This window comes from Harpia harpyja, chromosome Z (genome assembly GCF_026419915.1).
Source record: "Harpia harpyja isolate bHarHar1 chromosome Z, bHarHar1 primary haplotype, whole genome shotgun sequence".
In the NCBI taxonomy this organism is placed as follows: domain Eukaryota; kingdom Metazoa; phylum Chordata; class Aves; order Accipitriformes; family Accipitridae; genus Harpia; species Harpia harpyja.
The window spans coordinates 6,007,988-6,035,185 of NC_068969.1; the positions used below are offsets into that span (position 1 = coordinate 6,007,988).

General features: G+C 44.4%; 1 protein-coding gene across 18 annotated transcripts in view; it reads right to left on the reverse strand.

Annotated features, from left to right (window-relative positions):
- The window catches only part of HEMK1 (HemK methyltransferase family member 1), a 106,752-nt gene that overhangs the window by 51,466 nt on the left and 28,088 nt on the right, over positions 1 to 27,198 (reverse strand). For 14 of the 18 annotated variants that reach the window (XM_052776925.1, XM_052776919.1, XM_052776922.1 and 11 more), the window contains 4 exons: positions 26,547 to 26,652; positions 25,436 to 25,531; positions 23,518 to 23,631; positions 21,156 to 23,166 (listed from right to left, as the gene is read on the reverse strand). In XM_052776925.1, coding sequence (XP_052632885.1) covers positions 23,130 to 23,166; positions 23,518 to 23,631; positions 25,436 to 25,531; positions 26,547 to 26,652 — 353 coding nt within the window. In that variant the 3' untranslated portion in view covers positions 21,156 to 23,129. Of the gene's footprint in view, positions 1 to 21,155; positions 23,167 to 23,517; positions 23,632 to 25,435; positions 25,532 to 26,546; positions 26,653 to 27,198 lie in introns of those variants that run through there. The other 4 variants (XR_008233478.1, XR_008233480.1, XR_008233479.1 and 1 more) reach the window with 4 other exon arrangements.

Below are 27,198 nucleotides of genomic sequence, written 5' to 3' on the forward strand. Positions count from 1 at the left end.
ATGACTCCACCAAGTTTATTCTGCTGTCCCTTCAAGGATCAGAGGCAAAGGGCTTGATCTACCTGGCCTGTTAGTCAAAAAATCTTTTTAACCCTCTTTCTGCTCCTTTCTCCTTGGCAGCTGAGCCCATTTTCAGCAGCTCCTTCTTTACTGCCTGCTTCTGCATTTTCTAGAGCTCATAAATCCCCCTGGACTGGGAGGTAGGGGGTTCTTAAACTGCAATTTGCTATATGATACAGACAACAGCTACTGCCCCATTTTGAAATCCAGCACACTCTTTTCTTGCTTCTTCCTCAAAGAAGTGGAAAGAATGAAACACTTGTTTCTGGGTGAGGCAGCAGCTCCTAACCTTGCAGGAACTCAGTGGGAACCAGGAACTGTTGCCACCCCAAAGGTGAGAACCTGCTGGTGTGCTGTAAAAAAGGAGTTGCAATGCTTCTGGAACCATACCCCCAACCTTCCCTTCCCCTTCATTCTGTCCCCGCTGTGCCTGATGAAATCCTAAGAGGATAAACTGTACTTGGCAGTGTGAAGACTGGACTCCTCCGCTCAGAGCTGTGGTCCCCGCACACTGGCACACCGAGACAGGCCGTGCGGTTCACTGGCAGGTACAGTTAGTGCCACCACAAAGGCCTTTGTGCATGACACAGCTTCCCGATGTCAGCAGAGGGTCTCTGCTGTCTACTGTTGTGGAGGCTGATCAACCTCAGAAAATACAGACGTTTTCCCCATTTTTATGACAGTTCAATGAGCCTCACTGCACAGTACTGCTCAGGTGCCTTGTCTTTCCTTATTTCCCTGTTCAATCCACACCCTGTAAACATGACTCCAATGCTCAAACAGAGCCACAGTTTATCTACAGGTGCCTCTGGTGAGAAAATAACATGGAGAGCAGGTGCTGGTACATACAGAAGCGAAAAACAGGAGGGGCTCAGGCCACAGTTGGATCACTTGGTGGGGAGGAGTTTCACTAGTGTCCTTCAGGCATCAAAACCACTGAATATATAGCAGCCTGTAGCACAAAGAGGCACTTGGGAAATAAACGTGATGTAAAGTCCTCCTGGTTTTACATCTCGGTGCATCCTTCAAGTAACAAAACTCAAACACCATAAAACCATATGAGGACTATAAACATTTTTGTGAGTGATACTAACTCCCAGCACTGCTAATTTACAGAGCACAAGATTGAGCCTGCCCACGTTTATGGGGCCACACTATTTAATCTGAACTGAGACAGGAAATAAACAGCTCAGAGGTCCTCACTTTAACACTGATGTCTGAGATATTACTTGAAACCTGGGACTACCCTTCCAAACAAAACGTACTCATCTGTTAAAACCCAGCAACACTGTTCAAAGAAAAGAAATGGCTGTTTATATTGTCATTCCACTGCTACACAAGTGAAATTGGTAACTTTGTCATACAATCCTGGTAAGCGTTTACTTTCTCTTACAGATACTTTTCCTTTCTGAAAGCTTTCGGCACAGGCCATTTTCATGCTCCACTATAAACTGGATCACTGTGTACATTGTACAATTTTTGTTATATAAAAGCTGTACTGAGGATATTATTAATTTACATGCTATCTTTTCTCTTCTATATCTCTTATTAGATCAAAGAATAAAGAGTTGATCTCAGCTATCAAATAAACATAAATGCCTGCTGCAAGTCTGAACCAAGCTGATGTACAGATATTACATACAGATAAGCAGAGCTCTGAGTGATCTAAGCTGCAATAACCATCTTAGTTAAGTGTAATGCATAATGTGCTGTTCAAACCACAAATTAGCAATAATATGGAATCAATTCAATTCAAAAAAAAAATCAGAACTTTGCCTTAAAGAATGGCCTTTTTAATCAAATTAAATGTTTCCAATTCTGTGAAAAATAATTTTCTCTCCCAGCATTTTTAAGGACTATGGTTATTTCTCCATTTCTTGTGCAGAACTACATAAAACCTTTTCTTGTTTACATATTTTTACATATTAAGTTTTCAAAGGCTATCAGGGTTGGTCTGACTCTCCTTTCTGAAGAAAGGAGTGAGAACTATATTTAAGCCTCATCTTTCAGGCACACAAGTAAGGCTGGATTTGTTTCCTTTTAATACACATGGAACAGTGAAACGAAACAAAAATGACCTTGTGCTGATACAGTTATCTTGGGAAGCCAATGCTTTCACCTATGGTTAGTTTAACAGAGGGGGGAACACTAGGAAAGGGAATATATTCACTTCTCAGAGAGCTCTGCAATTAACTGTAACACTGAAAATGAACATTAAGCACTGGTCCCCACTTCTTCCTTCCTTGCTTGCATGGGAACAAGCAGTGCTAGCGTTTGGAAGAAATCAACACAAAGTTAGTACAGCACCATTTTGTCAGCACACTGTTGCAGCCTCATCACCACCATCATGCTGACCAGAACTGATCAATTTGCTTCATCCTCACATCACAGTGCCTCTCTACCAGTCCACCGGTGAGGAAAGAAGGTCAAACAGATGAAAAATTAATTCATGCCTACTTTGAGACACCTTTACTCTGCCAAAGAGATATAAAGAAGCACTACTGCAAACACAGACCTGTGCCCAAGCTGCTCCACGTGCTCTCTGCAGGAGACACACTCCTGACTTACACCTAACACCTGCCTGGTTATGACCAACACCTGCATGAAGGGCAAATATTTAGCAGCCCTCACCGGCCAGGTAAAAAGGCCCTTTTTCACAGGTATCCCCCAGTTATCAACCCAATCACTTAAATACTTCCCAGAGGTCATCTATCCCTAACATGCACCAAGCTCAGCACAGAGTGATGGCAGAACCCAACAGACACAGGCTCAAGAACCAGAGTATTTTCAAATATCTGGTCATTGGTTTTGTTGTCACTTCAAACAGAATGAAAAAAAATCCCAAACTTTTTGATGTTCCTCAACCCGTGACACAATATGTTACATCATAAATACAGCTCTTGGATATCCTTCTGCTAAAGTCACTGAAAAGCCCGTGAGCTGTCAACTTCAAATAAGATGCCTGCCAGCAGAGACAGGAGTTTGGAGACAAGCACCCACATGAGCTGGTATGATCAGAGCAAGTGATCCTCTGAACCCTCTTTGCAGAGCTTTTATCAGAGCTAGGCAGGCAGCAGGCAGGTCATGAGTCACTTGGCATGAGTCACACTACCATTAACCCCTCCCAGCAGTATTAGGATTTAAGGTGGAAAATTACAGGTGTGTTGTAGACCAAGGTTGTGTAACAGGTCAGTTTGCATTTCAGATACTTCCAACAGGTGTCAATGCGAATGGCTCAAGCACGATGAAGGTGTAAGCACTTCAGAAAAGTGGTTAAAACAAGAAGCACTACACCTTCATAGTAACAGGTTAGAAGAGAAGCACCTCACACAAATATCACTGTGATGTGCCATGATATTTGCAGCTAAACTTAACTTTTACTAGATGATGTCCTGTCTCTGTATGATATCCCTTACCCTGACTCAGTGAAATGAAAGGCAAATGCCTCGTCACCTGCAGGGAGTGTTTAGCATTGCTCCTCCTGGTCAACAGCAGCACGGAGGAGTCAGACTGAAAAACACAACACTGAGGCTAGCGTAGTTCCTGATTTGTGTAGGTTTTTCTGAGAGCATTACATCATGTTAGTAGCTTCCTCAAGTGGATTTCCTCTCCAGAGTCTGGCACTACTGCCTTGAACAGAGACTTCAGCATCACACAAACATCTGTTCGTCCTCCTCCCTGACTGTTCAGCTACATTCAAATCTAACCTTTGGGCAGCAGACAGCACAGAATGCGGACTCCCTTGCATTCAGATGTTAAAAAGGAGTGTCATTGTCCATAATCCTAGATAGAGAAGTGGATATTAAAAACTACATCTACTTCAGTAGTTGGACGATACTTCTCAGCTAGGCACTGAGCTCTGCATTACAAAGACTGTAGAAGCCCACGCCTAGCCAGGAAAAGGGAAAGATGGGGGTAATCCCCACTGCCTGCAGCCTTCTTCCTCGTTTTATTAATCCACCTTCTAATGCCATCTGCTCCTTCTTTTGATCTGCTGCATCCTCACAATGAGACTGTAAGCAGTGATTGAACTGAGCATGGGAGGTCCTCTGCATCCAAAATGACCAAGATTTGCCCCCTCAGATATTTCTAGACAAAGTGGTACAAGATATGATGCCATGGCACTGATTATAACTGACATACTTCAAGAACAGGCTGACATCACTTGAATCTGAACGAAGTCACAGGGATGTGCCAAGTTCCGTCCTGCCACGTTCCCCATCCGCTGTACAGAAGGGTATTTATAAATCCCATGTAGCTGACTTGTCTTTCAGAGAAGGCGGCAAGGTCCAGTCCACCAGGTGTTGGAATTCTGCAAAGCAGAAGCAGCACCAGGCTCCTAATGCCTTATGGATGATGGCAGAGCTCGTTTTATTCATGGCAGCAAGAAACCTCAGTGCGAGCGAACAGGCTGCACTGGCACAAAAAACGACCCCAGCTGCCAAGCTAATTGTGGAGACAGGAACAGCTGGTAGGAGGATAGGACAGGAGATGGGGTGTCCTTTATATCAGAGTTGCACTAATGTCCTAAGTGAGCCACAAGAGGGGAATGTAACTTCTAGGATAAAGACCTTTCATTATTCAGTGCAGGGATTTTATCCTTGTAATGGAAAAATCTCGACAATCATGAATAGGAGCATTCCGATTACAGGGAAATTGTGGCTGGGTTTTTCAAAACATCTTGTGCAACACACTCCAAACTCAACCAATTTCTTCAGTCTGAATTTATGAACAAACTCTTTGGGATTCACATACTCCACCCTTCATTACTTATTGTCAGACTGAAGCTAATGCAACAAGAGCTGAGCAGGTTCAAGAAGAATATGTTTGCAATGACCCTCACCACTGGCAGAAGTAAGTAGAAAGACTGAAACTCAGGTTGAGGGAGGTGCTGAGCATGTCATTCTGACAGGATAAGCAGGACTGCCTTTCTGTGTGGAAAAAAGACCCCCCAATTAGAAAAAACGCCTTGTAATTTCTTTCAACCCAGCCACCTCTGCTAACTAGCAAATACCATTCAACTTTCTTTTCTTATTGGAGAAGTCTGCTTGGGTTTCTCCATGGATTTCTGCTTTTCCATCCAATAGAGGGTGGGGTTTGACACCCACTGTTTGCTTTTACAAGCTCTCAAGGCCGTAGGGCAGCCCTTGTGGTTGTGTACACCAGGCTAAACATGATTTTATGGCTAACTCGTACAGGAAGGAGATGTGGCAGTGTCACAAGGTAAAAAGACACAGCAAACATTTTCTAAACATTTCCATTATTCTGAGGGCACTGCCATTCTGGAATGTCCATAGCTGAGACCGATTCTCAATACGATTTATAGGAATACAGAAACTCTTGAGGACCCACTGTTCTAAGCTCAAACACCTTACAAAAATAAAAGTTTCAAAACTGAGCATGCCCTCAGGGCAAAACTCGCAAGTTTACAACTACTCATTTTTCAGAATTCTTTCACTCCTCTTTTACATCCACTGCAATTACATCCACTGCTCTGGTTTGGAGTAAGCAATAAGAAAAAGGCAAGGCAAATGAGATTTGAGCCTTTTGTTTCTGTTACTGCTGTTTTGCTGGAACTAATACAATAAAAAATAGCTGCCTAATGTGCGAAAGTTTCTTACATTAACTAATAGAGTTACAAAGAAAAGGAATTAAAACAGTACAACACTTACCAAGCACCTTATTTGATTTCATTTAAGCTGTGAGGGAAAGAAGAGAAAAAATGGAGTGGCAAAGGAAGAAAGGAAAACAAATGGAGGGAAATACAGGAATTCGTTTTGACTATCCCCTGTACAGACTATCATCTATGTTAAATTGACAGAAAGTACAAAAGAATTTTTTGAAGATCTCAGGAGATAAATTAATCTTGGTTATGGTTTCTTGAGGCTTTCAGCTTCTCAGTGAGCAGCATTTGCTGTATTCACCTCTTCTATTTGCCAAGAGAGAAGATTGTGAGCTACTCAGCATGTAGGTAGGCTTCTTCCAAATGCTTCTATGTTGCTCAGGCAAACATCTTAAGACAGCTTGGAACAGAGATATTCTTGTCATATCTGAACAGGCATTGTTTGGACAACTGAGGACAAAACTTTTGTCTCTAGAGAATAATAAGTCTCTAACTCCATTTTTCAGATATTGCAGAAAAAGAAAAGTGAAAGAAAATCCCTTTTTTCTGCAGACTACAGATCTACGTCTCGCACAATCCAACCACAGCTTTTAACTTCTGAAAACCAGACAGAAATTCAGCCTTATCACAATGGTATCTGGAATATTTAACACCCCAAATATTCAGAAGAGTGAGATAATGTTGTAGGAATTATTCCATTAACAAATTCAGATCATTTACATTTTATAACCTTCAGCTGATGAAACAGTCTTAGCTTATTGTGCAGTCTACTAGTAACTTTCTCTGACCATCAAATTTTTTATCTGTAATATTGGAAGATGCTGCTGGGAAGACTTAGGGTAAGATTGCACTCATTTCCAGACAGGCTATGTTAGAATACAGTTTTGAGCAACCTTTTGTCTTCATTTATAGTAGGTAAGATCAGGATTCAATCCTGTCTCTCTTGACCTGTCAGGTCAAATGTGGAAAAACATCCCTCAAAGTCAATAGCAACTGCAGGTCATGCATCCCTGAGGCCTAGATTTAATCACATCATTTCTGTGCACAAAAAGAAGAATATAAAAACAAGGTACCAAATCAGCATGTGCACAGGATGGTTAACTTCTCCCTAAGTAGGCCAAATGGTCCAAAGGCACTGAAAAGGAGTAAGCTAAGAGCTCAAGCCCCTGCGTAATGACTATAGGTGTCAAGCTGGGCTGCAGAGGAGGACTAGGCTTGTTGTCCTTGCCAACCATTAGATCACGTTGGTGTCAGGCCCTCATGATTTCCCCTCTCCCTACCAAAATTCCCTGCTGGTCCCATGATCACCTGAAAATGCAAGGACAGGATGCTTGAATGAGCTGGAGGCAAGAGAAGCTGACCACTTCTGAAAAACCTATGACTTCTCACATCATCGGGTAAGAGCCTCCTCTGGGAAATGCAATTTTTATATTCACTTTATCCCTCCAATGCATTGACTCCACTGATTAATGGCAATTTTCCAATGCTCTTCTTAGTTTTACTGACAAGTCAGGATAATGCTGGGGGCCAAATAAGTAAAGCCCATTAGTAAGACGAAAATGCTGCACAGAAAACCAAACTCAGCAGAGCTACACCATGGATATTGTGGCAAAATTCAAAGACGCAGCAGATTTTTTTCTTCAGATGGGCAATAATGCTCCTCTGGCTTTCTCCCATATATCTCTGATGCTCTCCAGGTCTGCAGCCAGAAGGAATGGGAAGTAAAGTCTCTCTTTGCCTTGAATGCTCATGTCTGATTAGGAGCTGAAAAAAGATACTTGCTCTGCCTGCCCTACTATCCCTTCTTTCATTCCTCATGTTTTTGTCCAGATACATCTTCTATTTATTGCCTGCTTCTTGCATTCTTCAATTCATTCCAATTCCAAAGAACTGCCATTTCCAGGAACACCTTTCTTTGTACCACCACCAAGGTCTGAAGTTCTTGTTTTAGCTGGTTGGTTTTTTGCTTATCTATTTGCATTTTCCTCTCATTTTCTAGCCTGAAAAGTTCAGCTTGTCCTATAGGTGAGTGTTCCTCAGTTCTGACCCAGGATAACACTGTAATTTTCAAAACACTTTCAAGAAATTACTTCATTTTCTCTTAATCCAAAAATTACCAACACAATTTCAAGCTTGTTGCAAACCAACAAGCTGGTTTGCAAAAGGATCCTGGCACCTCTTCTGACAAAGGCAGCTCTGCTAAACTTTGCTAACCTTGCTTCTACAATTTCATGCCAAAAGGCTCTCTTGGGAAGTCTCCAGCAAAGTTGGAGGCATTCTCAAAATACGTCCTAAAACATATCCTAATCTTTTACGAACAAGGAATTAGGGGCACAGAGACAAAACTACCCTACCACAGCCACAGTGTAGATCTGTGCCAGAATGGAGCAGAAAATGGCAGCAACTGGGAAGTGGAGAAGGAAGATTTAGCACAGAGTCCTACTGTCCAAGTTTTGTTTCTAAAAGATGCTGTGAAAAGGCTCTAAACTTAGTCAGTTTGGTGAAATCTCTGTTCTTAAACATTAGATACAGCCAAAGCTGGATATCTGCACAGCTCAGCTATCCTGAAACTCCGTATCTCCTGCAGCTGACTTGTAACTCGGCTATCGATTCTTAATTACGGCTGTTGACTGCTGCTTCCACCTTCCACTGCAACTTGCCTTCCTGCCTAGACTATTGTGTCAGGCTGTCTATAGCATCAACATGCATAAAATAAAATGAGACTTTCAGAGATTTAATTTACTCTCCCTTTGCTACCACAGGCTCCTCAGGCTTCTTTACATAGCTCCTTTGGTTTCCATTTCTCCTTTTGAGAGACTGCTCCACAATCTCACTCCTCTAGTTGTTGAAAATCTAATTTTCAGGATAAGTTTATTAACAGCAAATTTGTACCAATTTGTCCTTGTGCCAGCATTGATCTTTATTATAAAGACCTCTTCTTCCCCTCTATTATGTACTTAGCAATGAAGTGTTTACAGAGAGACATCACATTCCTCTCCCAGTCTTTGTTTTCCTAGGCAAAACAAACTCATCGCTTTTAGTTTCCTCTTATCTGCTAAGCTTTCTGTCCCTTACTCATCCTCCTAGCCCTGTTCTGCACCTGCTCCTGCATGAGTACACTTTTCTGACAGAACCGTACACAGTGTTCTTGGCACACTCCTGCATCTTGGTTTTAAACCTCCCTATTTGTAGCAGGACTGTCTCCTTGAAACTATCCCGCAACCGTATCAGCCGTGACACTTCTCCACCATATGTTCCTATTGCTATCAAAGTTCCTCTGCTGCCTCCAGCAGCCGCCTCAGCACTCGGCTCATTCCCTCCTCTACTCCCACCTGCCAGGACTTCGTGCACATCATTCCCACACCGGCTGAAGACGCACACGGTGCGAAGCTGGTGCCAGCACTCAGTCCTGCGCTCTCTGTGCTTCTGTAGGGCTCTCCCACCCACACTGCAGGTACCAGTCACACTGCCCTGCTCCTCAACTTTTAAACAAGCAAACTCCCACAGAAGACTCCCCTGATCCTATGCCTCCTGGGCCTCCTTCCCATGTTGGTAGGCTCTTCTGAACACCACCGACTCTCTGGCTTTCAACCTGGGATCTTCTATGGCTCAGTCAGCAGTGACAGAAGGACAGAGCCTCCCTTAGGCCCCCAAACCTTAGACCTCTGTCCTACTCAGAAGTACACAGCCCTTAACTAGACTTTGCGAGCTCTAAAATGCAGCCAAACCACCCTTTCAGAATGACCAGATACATCCACTGAACTTTCCCTCCTGCCATGAACAATGGGAACATTCTTTTCCTCACATGGGCCAGTTCTCCTCAGGCTTCCCTGCTAATGAAACACCACTTCCACGCTCACGGGCAGAATTCCTGCTGACTTCATTACGCTGGGGTTTCCCTGTAGCTTCTAGTGTCATACACGTAGCTACGATGTCTCCCAGATTACAGCCTTTTGCCTAACCTTTCAAAGATTGACTTTCAGTATAAACCCAGCCAGGGCTAAAATGGCATACAAAATACTATTTAAGAACAAGCAAAGGCATTTTCATACTTGCATTGAGAATCAGTTTGGACATAGCTAAACCCAGATCTTAGCCTGGGGAATAAAGCATTCTTCCATTTTCCAACCCTCAATCTAATTCTGTGAATTGGGGCAAGCGGGGACATCTGTTGTCTTGTGGAAATAAAATTCAGAGGAGCACACCCATGGGAACTTGTCCAGTGCTATTTCAGTGGCATGGTTCCAGAAACTGCCTTCATACCCTGTCTTCACTCAGCCACTGCTCCCAGATCCTTGCAGTAATAATGGCATGAAGGTCACACAGCCTAAATCAGTTCACGAAATCTGCTTTTTCTATATGAACTCAAAAACTGTCCCTCATCTTCTTATCTCTGCATTTGCAACAAAGCTGTCAGCATCTTTATTTCTGATTTCTGGAGAGCTTAGCCCTCCCTGTTAGGTAAGAGTTTCTTTCACTGATACTATTAAGAAAAAGAAAAAGGAAGTCTTTAAATCAGTGGAGTGGGGTGAACATGGCAGCTATGTCTTGCTAAGGGCAGACCAGTTTCGGCAGCACACTGCTGATTCATGCTTCTCTGCTGGGATACGTTACATCTTAAAACTATTGATGCCTGGATTGTGTACCAACTCCCATTAAAATATCCTACTTATAAACCCCATTGCCACTGCAGTCCTTTGCCATGCCACAGCCCAGATCCACTCCTCCACTGTGGATACTATTCCCAAATTGAACATGTTTGCTTAAAACAAACAAGCAAGCTGCTTCTACGGTATCAGTTTGTTTTAACTATATGGTGTAATAGCTGCATGAACTTAATTTAAGACTGATAAACTCTTCATCTGTGCTGTGAGCCACACTGGAATTTGGTTCCCCAAACTGTGGCTTCCCACCAGCGTCTGCAATGACGAATGCTGAAAGGTAACCACAGAAACACCTTCCTCCACAAGAACAGCAAAGGCCCACTCACTAGTCATCAAATCCCAATGCAAAGCGTGACAGGAAAGGAAACTGGCTCTATTAATTTTGCAGCCTCCCAGTCATGCAGGCTATCTTCCCTGCTCAAGCCATCCTGGGTTTTTTTGGAACTCATTTGTGTTGCTTGTTTGGGCAACACCTTGGAAAAGAGAAACAGGCATGACAATGTTTGCCATTTCCTCCACGTGGAGGGAGGTCTCCATGGAAGAGGTCCAACGGTGAAAGCACACTGTCCTTTCCCCCTGTGAGGGGCAGGGAAGACAGCATGCTTCTGCCTCAGGGTAAGGAAAGTTATTTCACACCTGACATGATGTGTTACAAGCAGTACAAAAGCAGCGCAGGAGCCAGAGAAGGGCAGCTTCTGCAATGAAGGAATTTTTAGGACTTTCACTATGGAGACTTGAGTTTAAGTCCTAGTGAGAAACATCTTAAGTCTTCTCTACTCACAGTGCTAAGGAGCATAACAGAGTGCCTTTGCTGGGACAGAAAGACAGCTAGTAGAAAAGCACCATCAAAACATCCTCTTGGGAAGAACTTCTTTTAAGAACAGATTTTTTTTTTAAATTGTTTTTGAAAGAGCATTGATTTTGATAAAAAATCCTGCCAAAGCAACTTGGAACAGCTTTGTTTCTGGCAGTTCAGAAGCTCTATTTCAGAACTTCCAAATTGTACATATTTTATCTTAGAGGTTATTATCCCACATGCATCGTTATTACCTTGCCCTAACATGACAGAAGTAGTGAAATACTTTATTACTTTTTAGATCATTAAGATGAATCGCTACTTAGTACAGAACAAAACGTTATCTGCTTTTCTAGATGAAGGCATTCCTGGGTGTTGCAACGGCAGTGCCAGATTTTCATTACATTGCAAACAAGGGACTTGTTGTTCTAGAGAATAAGATAAGATGTTTCAGTCATATTAAGCAGCAGCTGTTCTTATCAATTTAAAAAAAAAGAGGTAACTAACTACCATGTTTTCTTATATAATATACATACTGTGACCTATTACTAGTCTTTACTTAGCAAATTGGCAGTAAGCATAAGTAGTACAACAACTTAAAATGGATGTAACTCAAAACAAAAATTCAGAAATCCCAGAGCAAAACATTTCTAAAACTCAAAATCTGGGACACAGTGCTCTCATAGGAAATTTTAAAAATAAATTATTTAAATCTGATTAAAAGGGGGGGGCGGGCAGGAACCAAACAAGCTTTACAGTGTCAGAACTTCCCAGGAAACAGCAATTCTGAGTTAGGCTAATGCACGTTAATTCTGAGAAGCCTGAGCAGGATTTTTTGCTTGGGACAAAGTCCAAGCAGATCAGGATGAAGGGAATTTTGCAGGGAACCACAGCACAAACAGCGAGGTTATGGGAGGTCAGGCACAGCTGGGTGTGAGAGCACTCCAGGGCTGAGCAGAGCTTTGGTGGAGGAGTAAGGCACTGCCAGATTAGAAGAGAAAGGAAAAACTGGGTTGCCTTCACTCTCCTGCCCACTGCCTGCAGAAAAGCAGCAGGTCAGACCTTGAGAGGGAGAAGTGTCATGCTCCTGTGGGACATACACCGCTAGCCATAAAAGGATGCTTGAGGCTCTACTGGCAAGCACCCACACCTTCTAGAGGGGTGCTCAGGAAAAAGCATGCCATCAGCAGCGGGATGGTGCCTCCCTTCTTGCTTTTACAGACTCTGCATTAGTAGAGGAGGGTGCCAGCAAGCACCAACCGTTGCAAAGACAGGATTTCAAGCAGTTATTTTGTGTTCAGAACACCAACAACAGGCTACAGGGCATTCATCCAGATGCGTTCATCTTTTAATTTTTGTGCTCATGACTCACGACCTTTCATGCTCATGACCTAACCTGGCCTTAATTCTGGCCCTACTTAGTAACAAAATTACTTAATTACTAAATTAAATACTTAATTTATTTAATACTTGACTAATTTCATTAAATTATCCAACTTTTGCAAGTTACAAAGGCCACCTCTCCAAAGACAAAATTTTCACTCTCAAAGTATTTTTGCCCCTTTTCTTTCCCACATAGGTAATGATGGATGGAAAAGCCAAAATAAATTAATAACTAACTACCTCCATACTCTTAGCTTTATTGCTGGTCAATAGGGCACACAATCAAGCCCTGAAGCAGAACAGATGATATATTTGCTGGGTTTATGGAACTTACCGTGGAGTTTATTGCACAGTTCAGGATCACATGCGTGCGTGTGTGTGCACGCGTGCCTGCGCGTTGCTGAGGTGGAAGAAGTTGTGATGCTGAACAAAGGGCTACTGTCTGCTGACACAAATGGGACAAAAAACTCACTGACCTGGAAGTTAAAGTACAAAATCTACTTTCAGCCTGAGTGCCCGCTGCCCATACACATTAAATGAAGAAGCCTTGTTTGAGCGAACTATGATCTTAATCTGCTTTTCTCAAAGAGAGCACATGCCAGCACCATGACTCCCACCCCAGCAAATCCCATCAGCAGCAAAATCACATGAAGGGCAATGCAAAACTAAACTGCCTTTTAGATTAGGATTTTTCAGTCACAAGGTTACTCCAAATTATCCAGTATAAAGAAATTTATCCATGCAAGCAAACAATATTGGCAGGGGGAGAGTTACACAACAAGGTACTGGCAGGGGAATAGAGTACTGAAAGCTTAGAGAGAGAGGGAGCAACCTGTGAGAAAAGCCTCTAAGCACTATGGCAATACAAACACACCATGAACTGCAAAGCTCAGAGAAGGACTCCAGAGAAGCAGCAAGCTCAAAGTGAAAAGGTATGGTGAGGTGGTCACTCCCAGGTAAGTCACAGAGCAATGTGGCCTTTTTCAACAACCCTAGCAACTGTCTTCACATTCTAGACAGTCTTGGATGAGTATTTCAGATAAACTGTGAGGATTTTGATGGCAGAAGCCACTCCTACCAGCATTGCTAGGTACTGCAGCTCTTGCAGCAGCTCAGGCTGCCAGATAAGGATTCCACTGCAGTATGCACTGTGCTATCAAGCTGATGGGCATGCCCCACTCTGCACATGCTATAGCGTATATACAAAACACAGGAGACGAGCTAACCATCAAGAAAGGAAGAAGAAGCAGGTGGGGAGCTAAAACTATAGGCAGCAGCTAGCATAAAGCAGAAATCAAAATCTCCCATGTAAGAATTGCTGAATACATCCCACTAGAAGCAGAGTTCTGCCTCCTGTATACTCATACCTAACTGCACAACTGGTGTTTATAGAAACTTGGGCAAGTGGCATCTCTGTGACACACTCTGAGCAGTGCTCTGCTCTTGATCAACAAGGCTCCTCAGAGTCCTGTGCTCTGTCCACTGTTGCTTGCCCATCACCTGTGGTCCACCAGAAAGCCATCCACACTGGAGAAGGGGCTCCATTCACTCTCTGAAGTACAGACATTAAGCAGAGATGCTCACAGTTTGCCTCCTATATACAACTTGCACCTTATGGAGACTCAGCCCCACACTTCTACTTCAGAGTGGCAAAGCAGGAATGTGGCAGCGCAGGCCATCCCTCCTAAAACCTCAGCTTCATTTTAACAGACCCCTTCTCAAGAACCTTGCCTTCTCTAGATGAACTTCATGTAATGGTTTCTTCACCACTCCCTTCGTCCTCCATCACATCTGTCATTTGCATACGTCCAGGTCCTGCCGTGTTTAGTAATGGCTGTGCCACTAACACAAACTGTGAAAACTACCCTCATGTCATATCTCAAGACTGCGGCTCTCAAAACTGAACATTTCTCAGGCTACACTCTCCCATCCTTCCTTCATGCAAACAGGAAGGAATAATAATAACTCCTTCCTATTCTTGAGGCACTATCATCCTCCCACGTGACAGCTGGGATGGCTATACTATTTAAAGAACTAGTAAAGGGAGGAACAAGTACAGCTAGAGCTAGGTTGCCAGAACTGCCATTAAGAGCATTTGAGCTCTTCCTGTGACTCTGCAGTGGCCCTTCCTTTGTTGTGCCTCAGTTTCTCACTGTACCTCTTGACCCCAGATATTTAGATGGAAAACTCTTCTTTGCCATGCTGCAAATTCCAGCCCGGGAGCTGAGAATCCCTGCAATGTCTCCTGATGTTCCCTGCTATGGACAGGATGATCTCAGAACATCCCAGCTGTCACAAAAGGAAGGATGAAGCCTGAGACTACTTCTGTAGCCCTTCAAAGCAAGCTGAACCCAGAGCAAATACTTAATGGAGACAAGGCCCCTTCCTCCCCAGGCAGCAGTTTGTTCACATGTAGTTGTTCTAAAGCCTTCTATCCTGTGGTAACCTTGCTGCTTATGTAGCCATGGTTATCATCATAACACTGACGGGGTAGCTGCAACTGAAATGACGTGTTGATGTCCACTCTGCCCAAAATGCTAGGATGAGCACGCAAGACACAGAAGAATGACCATTCAGGTTTGCTGGTGAAGGGAGACGATGAAGCAGATCTTTAGATCTTGAAGCTGCCGCTTAAACAAAGCTACAGTTCTGACATCAACCACATAAAAGAGACAAACAATGGAGACCAAAACATGTGACAGCACTTCTCTCCACCTGTCTGCAACAGCAATGTATTTGATGCCCATGCACTGTAAAAGCACCAGTTGCTTTTGTGAACAGGATGCACTTTCTCAGGACTCTGTAGCAGGCTGGTTTGACTGTGCGTCATGCTCTCATCATGCTCAGAGGTGCGCTTGCTGCAGAAAAACTAGTGCTGGTACCAATTGGCTTACTCCCACATCCTTTGGTTTTGCACTGGCAGCACTGGAAATCAGCAAAGCAAATCTGATTTATCACGCTGCAGCAGTGGTGCGCTCTGTCACCAAGAAGCAGATGAGACGGATTTCATAAAAGTTGGCTCATTCTTTGCTCTTTCTGGATGTAATTGAAGAAGAGACAGCCATAGAACAGTCACAGTCCTTTCTGAAGTAACTGAGTACCCCACATCCTCTACATAAGGTACTCTTACAATGGTCTGTAAGACAGCAAAGGGATATTATTCCAACCGTAACAGCAGGGAACAGAGTAAGCAATAATACACCCAAGGTCAGGCCGGCAGTTTTTCACACAGCAGGGATCTGAATCCAGATTTTGTGAATCCCAGTATAGGACAGAACCACTGGCAAGTTTCCAGCAAATGCAGCGTTAAACTTCCCAAAAGGAGCAAAGTGGAATGACAGCTTCTTTGCCTCTGATCTAGCAAAAGCAGATGGAGAAGAGAGTACAAGTCACACCTGCTTTTGGGCACAGCTGGAATTACTCAAGCCTTGCTTGTGGGCAGGAAATACCAGGAACAGGTTCCCCCTTCTTTGCCAGCCCTACCTGCTCTGCCCTCACAGTGAAATCCACATGCATGTGGATTTCTTTCCTCAGGCATGAGAGAAAGAAATCTAAAGCAGTTTGCTCAAGAGCATATCCCCTGAAAAAGAGCTGGTTTTGCAAAAACTCCAAATTCCACACACCATATTCCCCAAAGGCCTGATCCCAGGATCCAGCCCGGAAGGAAAACAATCATGGTATTCAGTTCAGCACAGCACATCTATGTTAGCATGATCACTCCTCTTACTACTAGCGTGTTCCTTGGTCTGCTCCATTCCTTCTACCTAGCGGTAACATAACTCTCATGTACCCTCTCTGGAGGGGATCAAAAACCCCAACTAACATGAGCAGGCATTTTAGCAAACCGCTTGTACTTTTATTCCACCCTCAGAAGGCTGTTCTGCCAGACCCACTGTGGCAGTGACAGGCGAGACCGAAGAGTCCAGGGACAGAGAGGTCATATACATCAGTATCCTGCAAGTCACCACCTCCTGCTTGCAGGCACACTTACAAAAGACTACCCCAGGCTGGAGGGCAAATCTTGGGAACAGTTCAGATGCAGACTCTGAAGCCCGGGCATGTCAGCCTAAGCCCATCTGCCACAACCAAAGAGGTGACTGCAAGGCAGGAGAAAGCTGGGTACAGGTCCGATTCTGCAACTAGGGCACATTTTAGAACATCCCTGAGGCTACACTAACTTCTGCTACCTGTCCCAATTGCAACAGTTGAATGCAGAGCATGCTTTGGCCATGATCCCAGGGCTGCAGGATGGTAGCATGTAAATAGCCTCCTGTGTTCACCAGGGACTGGATGGACCATGCTGAGATTTGCAAGCAGCTGCCAGGCACAGGAAACAGAGGAGGACTGTGACATGACCCTCCACAGGAAGGAATATCTCTAACTTCTGACACTTAACTCAAAGCATATCAAAACATCTATGGAAGAGGAAATAGGCTGGAAACTAGTAAAGTCTCTCTTGGTATCGCAACATCTTGACTGTGAGAGAGAAGCCTTCTCTCACTTGGTATTTGTCCCTCTGGGTGCAACCTGGAGTAGAAATAGTAGTTTATTAAAACTTAAATACAGCTTTTGAAAACTTGCCCAGACAAACAAAATGTTCATGCAAGTTTTTGGCTTGGTCTTCACTGTTAGGAAATTACTCCTCCCCTGTAATAAGATGAGCTGTAGCAGCTCTGTTATTCCAATCACCACAGGCACAAGTATCACCTGCGATGTCTGAAGCACACTGCCCTTCAGCACACCTGGTCCCCCCCTTTACATCTCACAAGCAGGGAGGGAAGGATGTGCAAGCAGCCTACAGAAAAAACATAATGTTGGTGTTCTTTCCCTCAGAAATGAAGACTGTGAGGAAACACAGGAACAGACTACCACATGGAAGCTGCTCTAAGGAGAGAGTCAGCTGGTCTCCACCTCAGGACAGGAGAAGAAGTACTCAGCTTTAATAGCGGCAAGGAAGATGAGGTACAAAGGATAACTTTCTAGCAGATAAAACAACAAAGCACCAGAACAGATTGCATGCAAAAGTCCTTATCAGCATTGGAAGCCTTTTAGATCAGGCTGGGCAAACATTTGTCAGGAATGATGTAAGCCAAGTTGATTCTTACTTGGACAGTGAAATTGGGCTAGATGACTGTCAAGCTCTCTTCCAACCCATTTTGATCTATGGCCCTGCATCAAGGAACTGAGTGCTGCCCAGTAACCCACACACATTCAGTCACCTGGGTCCCCAGAGATTTCCTGTGTCACCCTACTGCAGTCACTCTATGTCTGCCAGTTCCTCACCTGGAAAGGAGTCTCATCCCTACAAGACCACAAGCTGGGCTGAGCACACTGTGAGGATAAATACATTTCTTTGACTCTCTAAGGTCCCTGAGAAAGTCCCTTTCACCCCACATCTTTTTTACAAATATGTTAACAATTAAAAAAAGCCAAGGAGAATATCTATCCTTTAATGGATACAGAAGGGAACATTGCCACCAGAGATGAGGAAAGGGCTGAGGTACTTAATGCCTTCTTTGCCTCAGCCTTTAATAGATAGAGACCAGTTATCCTCAGGGTACTCTACCCCCTGAGCTGGAAGGCAAGGACGGAGAGCAGAATATACCCCCCTTAATCCAGGAGGAAATAGTGACCTACTACACCGTCTGGACACTCACAAATCTATGGGACCAGATGGGATCCATCCAAGAGTACTGAGGGAACTGGCAGAGGTCCTTGCCAAGCCACTCTCTATCATCTATCGGCGATCCTGGTCAACAGGGGAGGTCCCAGAGGACTGGAGGCTTGCCAGTGTGACTCCCATTTACAAGAAGGGTTGGAGGGAGGATCCGGGGAACTACAGGCCTGTCAGCCTGACCTCGGTACCAGGAAAGATTATGGAACGGTTTGCCCTGAGAGCACTCACATGGCATGTGCAGGACAAACAGGGGATCGGGCCCAGTCAGCATGGGTTTATGAAAGGCAGGTCCTGCTTGACCAACCTGATCTCCTTCTATGACCAGGTGACCTGCCTAGTGGATGAGGAAAAGGCTGTGGATGTTATTTACCTTGACTTCAGCAAGGCCTTTGACACTGTCTCTCATGGCATACTCCTTGAGAAGCTGGCGTCTCACAGCTCAGACAAGTGTACTCTTTGCTGGGTGAAAAACTGGCTGGAAGGACGAGCCCAAAGGGTTGTGGTGAATGGAGTTAAATCCAATTGGTGGCCGGTCACAAGTGGTGTCCCCCAGGGCTCGGTGTTGGGGCTGGTTCTGTTTAACATCTTTATCAATGATCTGGATGAGGGGATCGAGTGCACCCTCAGCAAGTTTACAGACCAAGTTGGGAGGCAGGGTTGATCTGCTCGAGGGTAGGGAGGCTTTACAGAGAGATCTGGACAGGCTGGATCGATGGGCCGAGGCCAATTTTATGAAGTTCAACAAGGCCAAGTGCCGGGTCCTGCACTTCGGTCACAGCAACCCCACGCAGTGCTACAGGCTTGGGGAAGAGTGGCTGGAAAGCTGCCCGGCAGAGAAAGACCTGGGGGTGCTGGTTGACAGCTGGCTGAATATGAGCCAGCAGTGTGCCCAGGTGGCCAAGAAGGCCAACGGCGTCCTGGCCTGTATCAGAAACAGTGTGGCCAGCAGGAGCAGGGAGGTGGTTGTTCCCCTGTACTGGGCACTAGTGAGGCCGCACCTTGAGTCCTGTGTTCAGTTTTGGGCCCCTCACTACAGGAAAGACATGGAGGTGCTGGAGCATGTCCAGAGAAGGGCAACCACGTTGGTGAGGGGCCTGGAGCACAAGTCTTATGAAGAGCCCCTGAGGGAACTGGGGCTGTTTAGTCTGGAGAGAAGGAGGCTGAGGGGAGATCTTATCGCTCTCTACAACTACCTGAAAGGGGGTTGTAGTGAGGTGGGTACTGGTCTCTTTTATCAAGTAGCTCGTGATAGGACGAGAGGAAATGGCCTCAAGTTGGGGCAGGGGAGGTTTAGACTGGATATTAGGAACAATTTCTTTACTGAAAGGGTTGTCAGGCATTGGAACAGGCTGCCCAGGGAAGTGGTTGAGTCACCATCCCTGGAGGTGTTCAAAAAGTGTGTAGCAAGGCACTTCAGAACACGGCTTAGTGGGCATGGTTGATGGTTGGACTCCATGATCTTGAAGGTCTTTTCCAACCTAAATGATTCTATGATCTTGGGTGGGAGGCTGAAAACACAGGTGGTCCTTGCACTTCACAGTGCTTAGATGAAAATTACACCAGAACAAGAATGGTACTCTGTCCTCCAGCACACTAGAGATTGTCCAAAACCATGGATTATTGCAGCCCTAGGGGTGCTTCAGGCCTCCCATTAACAGCCTGAGGTACAATCCCAGTCCTGTATCATAAGCTGTGAGGTCCCCTTCCAGCTTCCCTACATGAGCCCCGTGCCGAAGCTGTTTTACTGGCACAGGAATAGAGGTTAAAGCCCCACTTTGCAGCTGTGCCTACACTGAAGCCCTGTGTTGACCCGAGTTCTCTCACTGGGGCACTGCACCTTGCCACACTCCCAGCACAGAGGGAAGCTGTGGCAAGACTGTTCTCCAGCACAGGCACAGCTAAGCTGGGACCACAGCACCATCTGCAGGGCTCTGCCAAAGACCAAGCTTTTACCAACTCCTCCTCAGGGAGGGCCAGCCTTATCCTAGTAGATACTTTACACCTGGTAACTCTGCAAAACGCAGGCGTGAGCACACACCCAGCCACGCTCTGCAGGGTCCTGGAAGAAAACAAAGCCCCTCTCTGAAAGCATCACTTCAGGAAACAAATCACCGTTTTGATACAGTTCCAAAGACCCAGGAAGTTCCCAGAAAATTAAACATATGTCACATGCTGGATTACATAAATGCCGACTGAAGCATCAGCCTTCTGTGGCTTCAGAGAGCAGCTATGCCTCTGCAGAGAGCTCACGCGCACAGTATATTGCTGGCGTCAGCTGAGCCTCCTGCTCACAGGCAACAAAGACAACACAGACATGGTCCAGTGGTTTATCAAGTGCGCTGGGAGTGCCTGTGGTTCTTTAAAACCACCATCTCCAAAAAGCTTTGCAGTGCTTCCGTACCAAAATGAACCTGGGCCAATATCCGTAAAGCACTGAAGAACACATTGTACTATACCAGCACATTCCCTCAGATGCAAGTCTGACAAATAAATCCAGCCTCTTGGGAGGAAGAACAATTTTTCTCCATTCTCGTCTTTATAAGAAGGTCAGCAGCACCATGTGATTTTCTGAGACATATAACCACTATGCAACGCAAACCCACAGAAATGCAAGTGTTTTTATTATTGCTTTAGCTATAAATATAGGAATTTAACACTTGTCCTACTGGATTAGACCAAGAGTCTGTCTCACAGAGAAAGCGTCCTGCTCAGAGCTCAGACAAGTGATTGACTGATGCTCCCAAGAAAAGGCGCTCTGCTTTCTGCAGCCCACCCACCAGCACTCTCAGAGGGACATCTGACTCTAGCCTGTTGCAAGGAATCAGCCTACCCCTTGAAGAATGCAATATGATGCTGTTTAACACTCATGAGCCAGTAAACTATCCAGCTTTTAAAGCATCCTGCACAAGTAAGCTGTGCATGTGTCATACATAAACACTGCTAACACACAGATGAAATCTGTGAACTCATTTCTTTAATTTTGAAACAGTCTGACAAACTGAACTTAAAAAAAAGACCCTAAACTACTATTTAAAGAAAAAACAACAAACCAAACAAAATAACACCTCTGACTACAATTTGTACTCACAGCTCCAGCAGGCAAAACTGCCAGAAATCAGCTGTGCTGGAACTTTATTTCCAAACTTAGGATCGAGTGCACTTTAACTTAACTTTTTTAGTTCTCTCCTTCCCTAGATTTCTTCTACTGTGTTTAACCAGGGCAGGTACTGCAGTCCAGAGAAGGCTCATAACTTCAAGTGAAGAGTGTATGGGACATGGCAAACTACTGGGGTGCGCAGAGCGGTGGGGAGGATAAATGTGAGTGATATGATGGGGTGAAAGGCCAGTCTGTGAACAGAGCTGTATAAGCCCTGAGGGTGGGGAAAGGATCCATGTGGAGACCCAAGCGCTGGTACATCAGAGATAGCTCAGGTATCTGTGGAAAAGCAGGGCCAATGTTCAAGAGTTAAAGAGCAAATGAAAGAGTGAGGAGTGTGAGTGTAGGAGAGGGGAAAGGGACTAGATGCATTAATGCTCATGTAAAGTCCTCTGAATCTGCTGCAGCCTTCCAAACAGACGCAGTTTGCTGATGCAACTCCTACCTCAGTGTTTCTGGCTATGCACTCCCAGTGCAGCCTGGACAGAGAGCCTGACAGCACCTCCGCGGTGCACACAGACTGCAGAGGCCACTGTCTAGACACTTCCACCCCTCCTGAGTGCTCACCTCCACTGGCCCAGCAACTGCTTCCATTCAGACTGGTAGACCATATCCTTTCATTTGCTTGCTTTCCTTCCTTCCCTGGCTAGCTATGGTCAGGAAGGGAACTTGCAGCAGCTTGAATTTAATCCTGCCGTTATTTATAATGTCATGATGTTGACTGTCCATTTCAGGGACTTCTCTCAGTGTTGTTTCAGGCAGCCCTACTCTGAGTCATCCTTCCCAAAGAAGCAGACCTCAGCTATTCCCACGGCTGTCAAGAGACTGGGTCCTACTCCAAACTTAGCTTGTCAAATTTTGTACAAGTCATTTCACCTCCTGTTTTTCAACTTCTCCATCTGCAAAACCGGAGTAGCAATTCTGGCCTTCTTTGTAAAGTCTTGCATTTAAATGCCTTACATGGAAGTTAGACATTTCTATTACTATCAGAAGCAATGTGGAAGTGCCAGATGTTTATTCAGGTCTGCTAGCATGTTTGAAAATGTAATTGCACAGCAGTTCCTGTAAGGATACTGATCTGAAGCACTATCTTTATTACAATGTTTTGATTGTTTCTGGCAGCATCCACCAAGTGTCAGGTGCTGTAGATTCAGATGGCGTAACATGTGGAATGATCCTTCAACGACATGTCACTCAGCAGGACTGGGAAACAAAGGCTGCTCTGCTGTTGGAGATCTACTCCAGAGCATCAGAATCCTGGAATAGAACTGAATTTGAAATGTGGAGGTTAGTCATGTCCCATCATACCTGCAAATCCATATGCCAATATAAGCCAGAGTTTGGACCTACCATCCAGTCTGGTCACATTCTATACAAATTTATCTCAAGGCAAAAAAAAAAAAAAAAGTGAAATTCTTTCTAGGTCAAATGGGTGATCTGGCATGTTGAGAAGCTGTATTTTTAATGAAATATCTGGAGCTGTGAACTCTTCCATATTGGGTCCTGAGATTAATGAGTCACTTTAGCAGAGCAAATTTGCATGCAGTTCCCCAAGGAAGGTGAAACACTTCTACACGCTCTGCTGAAGTTCTGCATCTCGGGATGAAGTCTGTATCAGGAAACGAGGGGGTCTGCTACTGCATTTAGAGTTCAATGCACTGCGGAATTAAGTGGAGATTCCTTTTGCCACGCAGAGTTTTCAACAAGCTGTTCAGCGGGGCTCACCAGCAAAAAGCATACTACAAGAAGAATTATTTCTGGTACAGTTGTCATCTGCTTTGTTTTTGGATGTGCAGAAACCTAGGCCTGTGGGAAAAAGAATGACTAGAGCTTTAAGTTTTGCTAGGGAGAACATGCCTCTACCTCCATCCTATAAAAGCAGCAATTTTCCAATGGTGGAAATCTCACCAGAGCTGGTCACCCCATCAAAAATGCTTACCTGCATCAGAATTTCTGACTCAGAAACACTTGCCAGCCTATCTCAGGGTATGAGAAGGTTGAGATCCTTGAAGGGAGCCCCTATTTTGTTAAAGATTGGCTTCAGCTGTGGACTTTCTTTGGCTGAGTTCATTCAATACATCAGGGTGCAGGGATGTAATCTACAAAGAACAGAGACCTATACCTGAAGCAAAAATCTGAAGATAAAAAAAGACTTACTTGCCACAGAAGTCCTTGTGAATGGCACGGAGGATGAGCAGTAAGTTGGGGTGTGCCTGTAGCCAGTTCTCCACCATATCTGGGTGTCTGGGATCAACTTCCAGAAACACACTCCTGAAATGACACATTTGGGAGTAGAAAGTGGGGAGATATACACATTTAGGTTGCTAAACTGATAAAAATTAAGGTCTGTCTTTCTGGATGACTCCTTCCAGTGCAGGAAATGAGGTTGTCAGCAAACACACTGCGATCCAATAATCCTAAAACGGATCACAGCTGTCCATTTAAGATGCAGATTCCAACTGCCTCCTTCAGGGGGAGAAAATGTTGATCTTGGGAGGAATTCTGATGGTACTCCTCTGTGTAAGCAGTTAAACCCTTGTATTGAGACGTAAGGATACCTTTTGAACCCCATGCAGAGATACTGCCAGCTCTGTCTTTCTGAAGCCCCCAAAGATTTAAGGCCAGAATGAAGTTTTATGATGCAAATGGATGAACACCGACCACTGGACTGGCAGCACGAAGTTCCTCTTTGTATAAGCAGGGTGACATTAAGTCCCAGTAGCGAGTCATAAAATACAAGTTACTACACACATTTTCCCACAGTAAATGTCTCCATAAATCAGTTATGAAAACACCATCAGCATTCAGACCTACATAGAGGACTGTACAAAGGAGAGTGCAGCAGGGATAAGGGAACTAAACAGATGACCTCAGTTAGCACACCAGGATTAGGCCTGGGCACTGCAGGGCTATTTCCATCTATGTTTCATGATACTGGCGCATTTCTGAGTCTCCACTCCTGCGATGAGGCAGAACCACCCTAGCTTACAGGCACGTGGAGATGATGGAACTGGTTACAGCCTGTGACAGCGCAGCAAGATACAAGTTTAACAGGCAAAGAGCAGAAGCCAAGCCCCAATCATATGCTCTCCTGAGAATTCCTAAAACATCCCACGCTGAATACTCTCTATAAATTCACCAAACTAACTACAAGCTGGATGTGGATCTCATTCCTGACCTTAAAAAACTTCCACTCCTCAACGGGGGCTCCACCTTATAAAACAAACAAAAAGGGAAGGAAAAAATAATCCTAACGAACAACCCCACAGGACCAATCTCTGTTGCTGGGAAGTTCTGAGGAGCATCTTCTGCTTTTGTGGTCATGCAAAGCATAAGGAACGAATTCTTCTGCATGCAGTATGCCTCTCAATATTCCTGCTCCTCTTCTCAAAACAGCAGATTTTCAATGACCTCTCTTATACTGGCAGAATGTCAGGAATTTTCAACAGGATATGTGAATGCCCTGGCACAACAGACTTCTGGGTATCAGCATGTTGATTTTTAAGCACAAAATGGATCCCACATGACAGAGAATAAGAACAATCAGTCTTGAGTATTAACCATGGAGAAATTTAACATTTAAGAAACTATCCCTGGCTGATCTTGTTTCTCCTGGGATATTCAGCATTGTATCCTGGCACAATAAACAAGTTTCCCCTAATTAAAGGGTGGGAGGGAAGTAGAGATCTACATCCATTCTCACAGAGTTCTACATTGCTTCTCCTTCAATCAGCTATTCTGCTTAGAAAGCTTCCTCTTTTTTTTTTTTGCACTCTCTCTGCTGCTCTTTCATGTTCTTTTTGTTGCTGCTTTGACCTTTAAAGATTCTCATTTCACTAATGACTATGAAACACCACCACTGGTCAAGGAAGGCTCATACCCTTTTATTAACCTATTTCAAGCTAATTTTGCTTACACACATGATGTTTTTTAAACTGCTATTATTAGGGGGGGGGGGACAACACAAACAGACATTTTTGCAACTGTTTTCCCTCTGTACCTGCCTGTACAAAAACAGAAGTTACAGAAGTGAATGAAAAAAAGACATGAAATTCAAAGAGAGAACAGTGCTTACCCAGAATCCTTCAGAAGAGAAGGAGCCAGAGCCAGAATTGTTTTGATGACTCTCATCCCATCATCTCCCCCATCCAGTGCATCAAGGTCCTCATAGCTGGAGTGTGGGAATAAGATGACATTAACAGCAATTCATGTGGCATGCGCCACGCCCTCGAGGATGCATTGCCCTACGCTCCATGGAGAAAGGTGCACCTAACACACCTGAACTCCAGTACTCCTATAGCAGGTGACAGCACTCATAGCTTTTATGTAAAATACAGGGAGTAAGAAGGCAGCTACCACTAGAGGCTGAGATACTCTATGTTGAGCACAAGCAGAAAACATCCCCTGAACTCTTCCTGAAAATTAGGAGCCAACCGCAGCCAGGGTCACACAGTTCCAACACGTGGACCTGTTCTCTCTGTGCTAGCTGGACAGGGAGAGAGTGGGTTGTACAGCAAGGAATCACTTGCTCTATTTCAACCATGCCAACAACCAGGTTGGACTGCCTTCTAACCTAGCAGAACAAATTAGGATGTAGAAAGCTCAGCTTTCAGAATCTGCTCTGGTGCACATCTTGTACAGAGGTGGGTGCGCAGGACTTTGTCCTGACACACATGACAATCAGTTCTGAGGAAGAACCAGCACACACAAAGTAGTTGCACAGCCCAAAAGAGCTTATTCATGTTTGTGGGGGTTTGTTTGCTTCAGACAAGTATTGGGATGAGAATCAGTCACAGGATTTCCACCCAAGTTTTTTTTCATTACAAAAAGCCGCTCAGATTACTTGTACTTTCTTTCATAAACTCACATAAATTATAAAAAAAAAAAAAAAAAAAAAGTCTAACAGGAAAAATGTTCTGAAACAGTTTTGGATTGGAAACTTGTTAATTTCAAAGTGTGTGCTTTTTCCATTTTTATAAATATTTAAAATTCTTTGATATTGTTTCAGACCTGTAAGCAGTATCAAAGTAACACTGTATTATTATGTACCATATAAAGACACCTACACTATGTACATGTATACTACATTTGCATGTTTTGTGTACAATTTTGTGTAGTATAAGGAAGCAGACAAAAAACCTTGCTTCAAGGAACAGGAGAGGAAAAAAATCTATTTGTCTGATTACCAGAGGATTTCTGCGTCCAAGGAAGCCATATCTTCATGGAAGACATATGGGGGGTTACTGACTATGAAGTCTATGGGGCCCCAGACTAGCAGCTGCTTAGCAGAACCTAGAAAAGAAAAAGAATCACAACCAGCTCTCAACCATAACAATCTTCTCTATAAGCTCAGCATCAAAATCCTACCCAGGAAACTGTCTCTCCAGACACATGCCCATGTGTGTTTGGCTCTGCTTTTCTCTAATAAAATTTTATCCTATTTCTTTTTGGGATAGCCTGGCCTGCTCACTCTCCCACCTTGAATGCAAGAGTGATACAAAACTAAGCACAGGAAAAGTATAATTTTTTCATATCAACAGCCCTGCTTAGTAGAACATGTTACAAGGCACAGGATCTTGATGCTCTGGAGCTCTGTGCCCACCTGGATCTAAAGCAACAATTGGAACTTGAGAGAGCCCACAAAGACCTAAGTGGGAGCTTAGACTAGCTGTCAGGATGCATATCCTTCCTCTTATCAGAGCTGCAGAAGGACCTCTAATGAGCAGAAGAGCCAGGCCCTCTCAGCAGTATCAACCATCTAACGGTTTGCTCTTCTGCAAAGGTCAGCTCGCTATGCTTATGCTACCATCTGCACTAGCACATACCAGCCCTGAATCA